This window comes from Azolla caroliniana, unplaced genomic scaffold (assembly GCF_043228905.1).
Source record: "Azolla caroliniana isolate FFs.n. ecotype wild unplaced genomic scaffold, voAzoCaro1.0.p SCAF_11, whole genome shotgun sequence".
Lineage (NCBI taxonomy): Eukaryota > Viridiplantae > Streptophyta > Polypodiopsida > Salviniales > Salviniaceae > Azolla > Azolla caroliniana.
Window position 1 is genome coordinate 14,287,573 of NW_028230446.1, and position 11,834 is coordinate 14,299,406.

The 11,834-nt window shown below is 38.3% G+C and overlaps 1 protein-coding gene across 3 annotated transcripts; it reads right to left on the reverse strand.

The window, feature by feature from the left end:
• Nucleotides 1-529: 529 nt before the first annotated feature.
• On the reverse strand, nucleotides 530-5,877 carry LOC147857891 (uncharacterized). 3 transcript variants are annotated; one of them, XM_087327357.1, is made up of 12 exons: nucleotides 5,640-5,877; nucleotides 5,309-5,434; nucleotides 4,744-4,938; nucleotides 4,590-4,637; nucleotides 3,684-3,812; nucleotides 3,139-3,269; nucleotides 2,924-3,034; nucleotides 1,961-2,069; nucleotides 1,757-1,875; nucleotides 1,518-1,671; nucleotides 859-1,000; nucleotides 530-754 (listed from the first exon to the last, which is right to left on the reverse strand). In XM_087327357.1, the coding sequence occupies exons 1-12, from the start codon at nucleotides 5,754-5,756 to the stop codon at nucleotides 648-650; spliced, it is 1,488 nt and encodes a 495-aa protein (XP_087183483.1). In that variant the 5' UTR covers nucleotides 5,757-5,877; the 3' UTR covers nucleotides 530-647. The 3 variants fall into 3 exon arrangements, with proteins under 3 accessions (XP_087183483.1, XP_087183484.1, XP_087183485.1); XM_087327358.1 differs by lacking the exon at nucleotides 3,684-3,812; XM_087327359.1 differs by lacking the exons at nucleotides 5,309-5,434; nucleotides 5,640-5,877 and having other exon boundaries at nucleotides 4,722-4,861.
• Nucleotides 5,878-11,834: the final 5,957 nt, after the last annotated feature.

Here is an 11,834-nt window from a genome sequence, read left to right on the forward strand (position 1 = left end):
ATCTCAACATATGAAACTAGGAACTTCCTAGAAAGAAGAAGGGGTAAGCATTTAACTTCAAAGTCCATTTGCGAGGATTTCCACAAAAGTGGACATGACATATTTACTTTTGTCAAGCCTTCTGAACAAATGTCTCTCATCACTTGCGAGGAATTCCACATAACACAAACATCAGAACAATTCCCTTTGTCAATCTTTCTAAATAAATGTCTCTACCTTTCTAGAGGCTGATTAGCACATGGGTATTCTCAAGCAACAAATGGACACTTTATTTTAAGTTGCAAGAAGCAAAGGCTTCTCTTTCGGCAAACATTGAAACATAAAAAAAATCTCACCATGGTGTGTGCCATGTGAATTTCTGGGGTTAATATTGCGATTAATGTTAGATTTAGGTATTGTTACAACTATGGTGTCCTGGATAAGGTTAGGGTTAAGATTAGCACATGGTCTACTCAAGAGTTAGCTATTGACACAATGCACACACATGCACATGGAAAATTCATTCGGCCTTATATTGGATTTAATCATCTTCTCCTACAATGGATTTAATCATCTTTATTTGGATAGAAAAGATCTACACAATGAATAATAACAATGTCAATATTGACAGGTCCCAATGCAAACTGAAATGAAAGAATAGATCAGTATCAAGCCGCCTCAAAAAGGTTGAAGTGAATTCGCCGACTTCTTTTTCGCCTCTCCCATACAAGTTCCCTCGGATATTGTTTCCTCGTAATGTCAGCAGCAACATGAGCTGAAAAGGGTATCAAACAACCCAAAAACACCTTTACATGAATCTTAGGCAAGAGATTGTCTTAACAGATTCAGCTAGAATTTTGACAGAAGGATTGCACTTACATTCTTCATGTTCTCTGGCCAAAGCTTCCCTTGCTATGTCTTCCCACTCCTCTACACAGGAATATTGTATCCCCATCCCAACACTCAACCCACGTAAGATCTGTACTGTTCGCATAACGAAAAAAAGTTCTTTCGGAAAACTCTGCAGCAAAAGACCAATCCCCACTCAATATTGGTAAGTGTGAACACGTGCAATATGCACTTTCTTGTCCCTTTGGTAAACCTTTAAATATAAGGATTATGCTGCAAGTGTAACCTATGTGTGTGTGCGCCATATAAATGGGTATTGAGTGTGTGTTTCATATGAATTGGCCTCCTTAATTTCATGTGAGTGCATGCTTATCTATAAAAGCCTATATAACGTAGAGAATAATACCAAGATGGCATGAACCTGTTGGGTATTTACCAGATACAGTTTTTAAAAATTATAATGATACCTCTTTGTAATATCAACTTCTGTACTATAGAGGGTGTTGTGGTAATTATTGACAAACTTGGGGGTGTTTATTTCCCCTAAAATTCAAAGCTTCAATCATGGACAATTCAATACAGTTTCATGTGTTTCAAGAGAAATATTCAATTACCATTAATTCATCATATTTTACATTTATAGACAACAAAAAGCTCGTTGTCATAAGAATGGAATTATAAAAACTCACCTCCACCGGCACCTTGTTCAATGTAGAATTCTTCCCAAAGGGAGCAGCTTTTGTGGCATTGTTGGGTAATTTTGTATCAAACATTCCATATGCAATTCTTTGAAACGTATCCTGGTCTGCTTCTACATTTTTGCCAAGAACAAGTCCAAGCTTTCTATAGAAAAACAAAACATTCAAAATGTGTTAGGTAAGACATTAATATAGGAAGTTCTAAAGACACATTTATGAAGAATCTCTACTTGAAGCATCGTGCAATCTCGAAAGGGTTTCTTGCATTAAGAGCCAGAACCAGATTTGCATAGTCAAGCCTCAAGCTGGTTGAGAATTCCTTTACTTGTCCATAGTCAAGCAGTGCAATCTGAACATTCATATCAAAATCACCAATTGAAAAATTATACTGAATAAAACAAAATTAGATTTGGTAACAAACAATAATATCACGCCTTTCCATTCTTGTTGATCAGAATATTTCCCGGGTGAGGGTCTGCATGGAAAAAGCCTTCTTTTAAAATCATATGACCATATGCTGCAGTCAGATCCCGAAGAATGTTCCTGCATAAGTATTTTTATTATTAATGATGAGAAACACATTTAATGTAACGATGATTCCTAATCGTGTTGGTTGATTCCTACTGTTCAAAGTTACAACTTTCATTAGAACCATGAATGGATTCTCCATAGAATCAATTACTTAAATTTAACCTATCCAATAAAAAAATGTACCAGGAATCAGTTACAAGCAGCATGACATATTTCCTCATTTCTAGTCCATTTTAAATGCTCCATTTGTGAATCTAAACAATCATTCCTCCAGTCCCAGAGCCTGGTGACAACATTTTATCTCCTTGAACGTCACAGAGAATAACTTCAGTAAGCAAGATGATGTATCATTTGAAGTTCTATGACATCAACAATAGTCAACCAATACTTACCAAGGTTCATCAACCATTCAAAAAATCCTCTTCTAAATTTTCCAGGGAATTAAAATTTTAATCTCAGACAAACAGAGACTATGACATAAACATCCACGTGTGTGTGTGTGTGTGTGTGTGTCGAATACAGACATTAATGATTGAATGTGACGCTGATTGAGAATCCATGACACTTTGAAAAGATATGTCCAATGCTTCTAATTGAGAAATGACAACATAAACAGGAACAGAAGGATGATCTTGGTTTCATAGCTAATTTCTGGATGAGATATTATATGGGATAATGACATTCAGGTATATGGGTTTGCTAGAAAAGGATGAGGTCATAAATATGAATGATTTGCAATTATACATAGCAAAATTCATAGATATGGTACACTCATTCCAGAAAATAACAATTTAATGGCGTGAACCTTGTTTTTCTGAAATGCAGCTCTATCCCCTCCATGATATTCTTAAGATATTGTAACATACCTTTTGGCTAGTCTTGCCACTCCAGTATTTGGATTGATACCTCTCTTGGCCATCTCTTCACCAAGCTTTAGAATTGGAGTTCCTTCCATGAACTGCATGATCAAAACTCGCCTAGAAATAAATGTTAAAACAATTGAATCTCTACACATGTTTGAAAAAAACTAAACACTAAGATAGTAAAAATGAGACAGAGAGAGAGAGAGAGACGGACATACCTTGTAACAAAGTTTGGAATAGGCCTCGGTATCAACACCGGTAGTTCCTTTTCCTTTTTATATGAAGAAAATGAATTTGCTATCCGATCCATTGACCTTGCTTCTCTCTCAAAATCAAACTCTAAGCCAACCTGAAATGAATAGCTCAATATTATACAAACTAACAAGTATAACCTTGCCATACTGACAGATAACTTCCAAATGCATATTTCCACTCATACAAATGGTTTAATAAGATTAACTGTGCGAACTGCACATTTTGACCCATACCTAGACTTCATTATCATGAAACTTCAAGCATGAGACCAAAAAGAATGAGGACTAAATCGCATCAATTTTCTTTTATTGTTTCTATCCTATCTCTCTTTCAACTAGTAAGCCAGACCCATTTCACAGGTTTAGGGTTTACAGGTTTCTACCCTATCTCGCTTTCAACTAGTAAGCCAAACCCATTTTACAGGTTCAGCACCCAGATAGGCAGACACACCTTGATAGTAGAATAAAACAAAAAAACAAAAATGCATGGAGATTATTAGAGAGTAGACCTGTTCTTCGAGCTCATCAATAACTGATAGCAAGTCAAACTTCAAATCAAAGCGTTGCAAAAAAGCAGCAAATGTTCGAAGATTACGGATATCTGTCATCATTAGTTCCTCAGCACCAGGATGTTGAACCTGCTTCAAGAACTCTGAAAATATATCTCTCTCATTGTAAGATGCATTAAATGTTGGGGGTCTCATATCCCATTTTGGCTTCTTAGATACGTCAGTATATATTTTTCTTTCTCTAGCCTTCCGCCATGTACTCTGCAGTTATAGCTCTATGCATTGATATTGTATCTTCACTAGTATATTATCTATCTCTAGGTTCCCACATTTTTGGAAATAATCTCTCTACTCTTATACTTTGTACTCGAATTCTTGTCTCCAGCTTGAGAATACATATATTATTTGACTTTTCTTTGACTTTTAACCTGTGATACATATCACATCTGATAAATTTAGTGTGTCATGTGATACATATCACATCTGATATTTTTGTGGGATTCAAACCCTACCTTATACCTGCGTGAATTCACTTGGACGCATGGAAAATGAAGATCAAAGTTGGATAAACTGAACCACAAAAAAGATAAAAATTCCTAAACTCGAGCGTTGCAGTGCTCTAATTTAATAATCTGCCATGGCAAGATGCAATCTAGTTTTTACTCTGTTTTTTGACCTCTTGTGTACATATGCCTTGTTTTTGGCATTCTCTTTCATGACCATAATCCTCTTAATGTGGACTCTATGTTAGCAGCTACCTTTACAATGAATATCAGGGATCCACGGCTTCACCAATTACACCCTTTTTTGGTTTTAAAAATGTTAATGGCACCATGTCCTAGTTATTTTATACAATTGACTTAGCACGTTGAGTGAGATTTAATAGAACTAAAATGCAAAACATACCTTTACTGCTACATCATTTTTTGCACCTTTAATCCTTGCCCGATGTACCTACAAACTTTGAGAATTTTCAGCATCACATGTATGCCTCCGTAGATTCGTTTAATTATATGCAATATTGGAATTTATTATTACCCATATTGAGATTTTAATAAACCTGAGCAATAGATGCAGAGCCAATAGGTTCTTCTTGAAATTGTTCGAACATGTCTTCAATCTTAAGGTTAAATTCATGCTCAAAGATGTATTTGACATTTGGAAATGGAGTTATTGGTGCGGCATCACATAGTGTTACAAGTCTCTTCACCCAAGCATTTGGGGCCAAGTCTGGTTTGCCTATTAATTGAGCTATCTGCATGATATGATCATTATAATATACCATAATCCAAACTACATTGTATAAAACGAATAAGCTAGACGTACCAAAATAACTCTCAATTTTCATGAAATTCACTAATAATCCCTCGTATTTGCAAACTTTCCTCAAATAAAGCTCATTTTTCACAATCTCTCTCTCTCTCTCTTTCTCTCTCTCTCTCTCTCTCTCTCTCTCTGTGGAAATTCTTAGACAGATCCTTTTCAAATAACACCAAAGTATGATTATGATTCAATCCAGTCCCTTTTCAAAACAAGAAATGGGTCTTTAATGGCTACAATCATTCATGCAAACTAAAAAAACACATATTGCAATAACCTATTCATGTTTTATGTAATTTGCACACCTTGAGAAAGAACCCTCCGAGGTCTGAGCATAAAGAATAAACTTTCTCAGCTCCCCATTCATGTTGATCTGCCCAAACTTCCTCCTCTTTTTCCTTGCTTAGAAATTGGGTATACAATTGACATTTCTGTTCAAAAGAACGAAATTGCTCTTTCTATCTCTACACACGCACCCTCACATAAATAAATAAATGTAGGTGATATCAAATAATTCAATTGGCTTGTTTCTGGTTCTACAGATATCCTATATGCATAGCCTTTCGAGAGAAAATAGCAAAAAACAGACTATGAAAGATGAGAAAACAACAAAATAAAAATAAGACCAAAGATTACTTTGTAACTGGTGTAGATGTTGATGGCCCGTGTCCAGAATTGAAAAGTCCTATCCAATGGCTTCTGTTGGTGGGTCATTCTTCTGCTGAAAAGAGAACGCCCTGCTTCTTCCGTCATTCTTCTAAGTTCTAAAGGATATTCAACATAACTATAAAGACAAAGATGATGAAGCTGAAAAGGGTTAAAAGAAGGAGAAGCAGGGGATTGGAATTGTATGGAGAACTATGTGCTAATCCTGCACACACAAAAAGAAGAAGAAGAAGAAGAAGAAGAAAAAGAAGAAGAAAGGTTGTGATTTGCTTACCACCTTTCCCCGTGGGGCACACATGGCTCTACCAATCAAGCATGATGTCCGACGGACACATTATGTGATGATGGGGGACATGTGTGGCTTTCCTTGCTAAAGGCTCTCTGGAAATGTGGCTTTCCTTGCTAAGGACTCTCCACATGTGCCCCGAGGCCACTCGGACCCGATGACTATCTTGGGCCTAAGCATGCGAACATACACCTCGCTCGTTGTTAGGATCGAGGAGGTCACATTATGGGACTCTCTCTGCCCTGCTAGCTTGAGGCACGGTTTGTCAGTGAAATATGTCCACTATTGGAGCCAATTTGTATGGCTTGCCTGTCGTTGATAATGGCCTTCAACTCTAGCCCACACATGTCCTATGCAAGAGATAATCGAGAATGCCCATTCCAACATGCAAGTTTGTATCGTTATTGAACCCATAGATATGTCGTATCAGAGCATTCATAAGGTATATTGCTCCACCCTAATATTACATTTTCTCATGGCACCTAGCGTGTGCATAAAGGTTTGCATTTTCCAAGCCCTGTGACTCAATGACCACTTGTGAAACTCGGCTAATGGTTGGAATATCCACATCTCCCCAATTGTGTCCTTGTTAGAAGTATTCCAACCATAATAAAGAACCCCAATCCATCCGCACGAGCATCGAGTTGCTTTTGCCATAAGTGTATCAACAAAACAAAGTATGTATCTTTAGATCAACCAAAAGGAACAATTTCGCTTGACATGAACTTGTATGTCTTGCCCATTTGATTGAGATAGTGCATATATGTGTATTTCTTTTGGGTTGATATTTTTTTTTTAGCTTTCCCTTAAACATCACAAGTTTGCTACTCCACGCAAAGTTCTATAAATATGACAACACATATCAACGCCATTTTAAAGGATGGCGTCAATTTGGGGTAATATTTCATCTCAAAAAGACTATAAGTAATGATCTACAACTTTTTGAACGCAACATACTTCATTAGGATGGAGCAACATAAATGTGATTTGAACCACACCCATAAAACTTGTTGAATATTTCCTTGCTCATTCAGAGTGATGTCATTAACACTAAATCAACACATGCAACATTAATATGTTAGTTTGTCACTTAAAAAAATGGACAATCATATATGTTCTATTATCTAAGCAAAAACATTTTTCTCTCACCACATATGACCATATTAACAATTGAACAAGTTATGCAAGCTTCTTAAACCAACCTCTAATTGACTAAGGATGGACTTCAAACTTATCAATAAGGACCATAGAGAAGTATACAATAACCTATAGCTCTTCAAACATGGCAAACTTCATCAGTTAGAGTAATACAAATGCCTCTTTAACCAAACCCAAAGGCTCCTTTGTTATTTCTTTTTCACTAATAAAAATCACAGTCACCAATGAGAAAATTACACAAATATATTAAATTAACTTATTCATAATATTAGAGATTAGGTACTAAAGTAAGCATAAAATAAGGATATATCAATGATAGATCTAGAAAGAATAGAGAGAAAAGAGAGAAAGAAGGGTGCCGATCCACCCGACCACCCCCGAGCGAAGGGATTGAGACGGACTCGAGCCTCGATCGGCGTCCCATACCACCGCCTTGGCGTCGAGTCGTACCTGGACGATAGCGCGCTTGCTACAAGAGTCGTTCCACTCACGGACAGAGTCTCGACGTAGTCAATGCATGCCCCAATGAGGGTAGCTAGGCCTCTTATTTATAGTAATTCTCAAGGCCCCCAGCCATGTTCACACTTGGCCTCATGGGTTGTCTCAATCCCGAGGATTAAAAGTAATCCTCCCCTTCTTTAGACTCTTTGTTTAACCCTCACACTTATCCACGTGTATAGAATACTACGACAATTCTCACCACGGGCTATTATATGGTCATGCCCGTAACATACTCCCCCTCTTTAAAACATTGCACTCTTGCAATGGAAAGTTAGGGAAGTTAGTTCTGAGAGTCGTTTCGCGTTCCCATGTGGCATCTTTGATTGATTTATCCATCCATTTTATTTTAAATTCTCGGATTTCCTTAGCACGTAATTTTTTTGTTTTAACATCGAGAATTCTTTCTGGTACATGTGGTTTAGAAGATAAATCTTCAGAAGTAACCAGAGTTTCAGTTGTAACTGTATTGTCGCCAGAACCTAGAAGTTCTTTTAGACGACTTACATGAAAGACTGGATGGATTCCAACACCATCGGGAAGAGCGAGACGATAGGCTGATGATCCAATGCGTTTGAGGACTGTAAAAGGTCCACAAAACCGTGGGGCTAACTTAGCGCACTTACCCGTAGACAATGTCTTAGAATTGTGAGGTACACGTAAAAATACCTTCTGTCCAGGGCTGAATACACGAGGTTGCCTGTGATGATCGGCATAAAAACGCGCTCTATCTTGAGCTGTTTTTATATTATCCCGTGCAATATGCAACATATCTTGCATATCCCGAAGAAAGTTTTGCGTACTTCGCAACTCATCATGATGTATATTAACATCAATCGGGGCTCGTGGCTGAAATCCATACATCAACATAAAAGGACTATATCCCGTCGACGTATGCTTGGAGCTGTTATAAGCAAACTCCAAAATTGGGAGGTAACGTTCCCATTTTGTTGGTTTTGCACCAACGTATGCTCGAAGCATGTCCTCAATAATTTGATTTACTCGTTCTGTCTGTCCATCGGATTGAGGATGATCCGTGGAGCTCATGCTCAACGTAGTTTCTAACTTCTTAAAGACTTGCGTCCAGAAGTCACTAGTAAACTTCGGATCTCGGTCACTCACGATATCCATCGGTAACCCGTAAAAACGAAATAACTCATCAACGAATTGGTAAGCCAATTCAGGAGCTGTTACCGTGGTTTTAGTAGCAATAAATCTGGCCATTTTAGTTAGTTTGTCAACCACAACCCATATGGCATCATGACCTTTTTGGGTGCGAGGAAGGCTAACAATAAAATCCATGGATATACTTTCCCACTTATTATTGGGAATGTCCAAGGGATGTAAAAGTCCTGCGGCTTTAAGTCGCTCGGCTTTGTTAACCTGACATTGGTGACATTTAGTCACATAGCTATATATGTCAGGACGCATCTTAGGCCAATAAAATTGAGTGGAGATGAGAACGAGTGTACGATGTATTCCAGGGTGCCCTGCTGAGGGTGCATCATGGCATTCAAAAAGAATTCTCTTTTTGACCTCAGGTAAATCTGGAACACAAACCTTCCCATTACGGTAGAGCAGACCGTTAGCAATGTGGAAGTATTCCTTCGAGGGTGTGGTGGTGTCTGTTCCAGACTCGACTCTTGCCCAGTATTTTGCAAAATAATTGTCATCAGGATACTTTCCTCGAAGGTGATCATAAAGATCTGATGTTATTTCAGTGAAGCTAAGCATGTTAACTTCACGGATGCGACTTAGTGCATCAGCGACAGTATTCATGGAACCTTTACGATATCGTATGGAAAAATCAAAGTCCTGGATGAGATCAGCCCATCGTGCCTTACGACCTTTCAGGTCTTGTTGGTCACAAAAATATTTCAAGGACTCGTGGTCCGTAGTTACCACAAAGCGATTTCCATAAAGATAATGGCGCCATGTTTTGAGCGCATGTATAACCGCAAATAATTCCTTTTCTTGAACGGTATACCGACATTGAGCAGAATCAAGTTTCTTACTCTCGAATGCTATTGGTTTACCATCTTGATACAAGACAGCACCTATAGCATAATCGCTTGCGTCGGTTTCAACCTCAAAAGGTTTTGAAGGATCGGGTAAAAGAAGTGAAGGAGCCTTGCATACCAAGTCCTTGAGTTCCTTAAAGGCGAGGTCTAGTGTAGCATTCCACACAATAGGTTTTGTAGACTTACGCGTTTGACCTTTTAGAAGATCAGTAAACGGCGTCGTCAATTGTGAGTAACTACGAAGAGATTTTCGCAAAAATCCGACAAAACCAAGGAATGATCGAACTTCTCGAATATTCCGAAGAGTGGGCCAAAGCTTGATTTTCTCGATGCGAGAAGGATCAATTTCAACTCCTCGTTCGGTTATGAGATGTCCAAGATAAGTAATTGATTTCTTGAAGAACTCACATTTTGAGATCTTCGCGTAAAATTGTTTGTCACGCAATATTTGTAAAACAAAGCGGACATGTCTAGCATGTTCTTGTAATGTATGGCTATAAACTAAAATATCATCTAAGAAGATAACGACAAATTTTCAAGTTGTTCTCGGAAAATGTCATTCATTTCTTGTTGAAATGTAGCCGGAGCATTGGTCAAACCAAAAGGCATAACCAAAAACTCATAATGGCCGTAGCGCGTACGAAATGTTGTTTTAGGAACATCGTCCTCACTTATTCGTATTTGATGGTAGCCAGTACGGAGATCAAGTTTCGTAAAATACCGAGCTCCCTGGAGACGGTCAATTAGATCGTCAGCCCGGGGCAATGGGTACGAATTCTTGATCGTCACTTTATTCAAGCGTCGGTAATTAATACACATACGCCATGTGCCCTCTTTCTTTTTAACCAAGAGAACTGGTGCACCCCATGGAGATTTACTATAACGTATATAACCCATTCGTAAATAGTCCTTAAGTTGCTTAGCTACCTCATCCTCTTCAGATCGACTTAGGCGATACGGAGGTATACTAATGGGTGCAATGCCAGGTACAATATCTATACGATGGTCTATATTACGTTTAGGAGGTAAACCATCGGGTAGTTCACTCGGAAAAACATCACGAAAATCGTTTACGATTTCATCAAGTTGTTTTTGTTCAAAATATGTTAATTGACCCGAGACATTATCGATATTGTAAACGTGAATGTCCGGATCAAGTACACAATAAAATAACGTAGAACAAGACAACTCGGATATTGATGGACACGAGGAAACAATCGAGAGGGATTGTTTTGTTACACATTGAATAAAATGCGTACAATCGTTGAGTACAAAAGAAATGGAATGGCGAACCCAATCAATAAATAAAGAAGAGCTTTTATTATAAAACCAGGGATAACCCAGTATTACATCGGTGGTACTAAGATTCATTACATGGAAGTCTACTTCCTCTATATAGGTATCAATAGAAATTCCTAAAGAATGAATCGCCCCATTGATGTGTTGTACTCTTCCATCAGCCAAGTGCACCGTGTAGGTGTGATCACTTACGGTGGGTTGGATTCCCCATATCTGTACCAAACGATCATTCACAAAATTGTGTGAGCTTCCCGAATCAAATAAAAATTGTACGGGAGATCCATTGATATACCCGTTTGCACGTAGTAAATCATTGGGACCCAATACATAATGAGGGAAAGAACATTGACAATTACTCAAATGATGTGTATAGACCTGAAGGACATTAGGAATCTGACCTTTATGATCTGTAGCTTTAGGTTTGGCGTTGTGCTCTTTTCGTTGGAGCTTACGACATTGCTCTTTTGTATGACCCTTCTTTTTGCAGAATACGCAAAAAGGATGTTGTCGCTTATAATCGCGATCCATGAATTCGTTGGGTGTCTTGCGTTTCCCAACGAATTGCGACTGCTTAGTCCCGGGCGCTTCGTTGGGTTTGTTATGGTCCTTCTTCGAAGTGCGTTGATAGCGAAGAACTATCTCAACGGCCTCTTCGAAGGATTTTGGATCCTTATCGTGCACTATCCAGTGATAGTCCGAATTGGGGATGCCATTGACAAAACAAGCTATTAACCAATTGTCCCCTTCTAGACCCGATTTTTGGATTTGGGTTCTAGCATGGTGGACATAATCTTCTAGCGAGGAAAACTTCCTGCTAGAGAGGTTCATTAAAGCTTGTGCTGCCTCGGTTCGAGAGGGAGGTTGTAGAAATTGACCCTTGAAAACTGTGACAAAGTCTGTCCA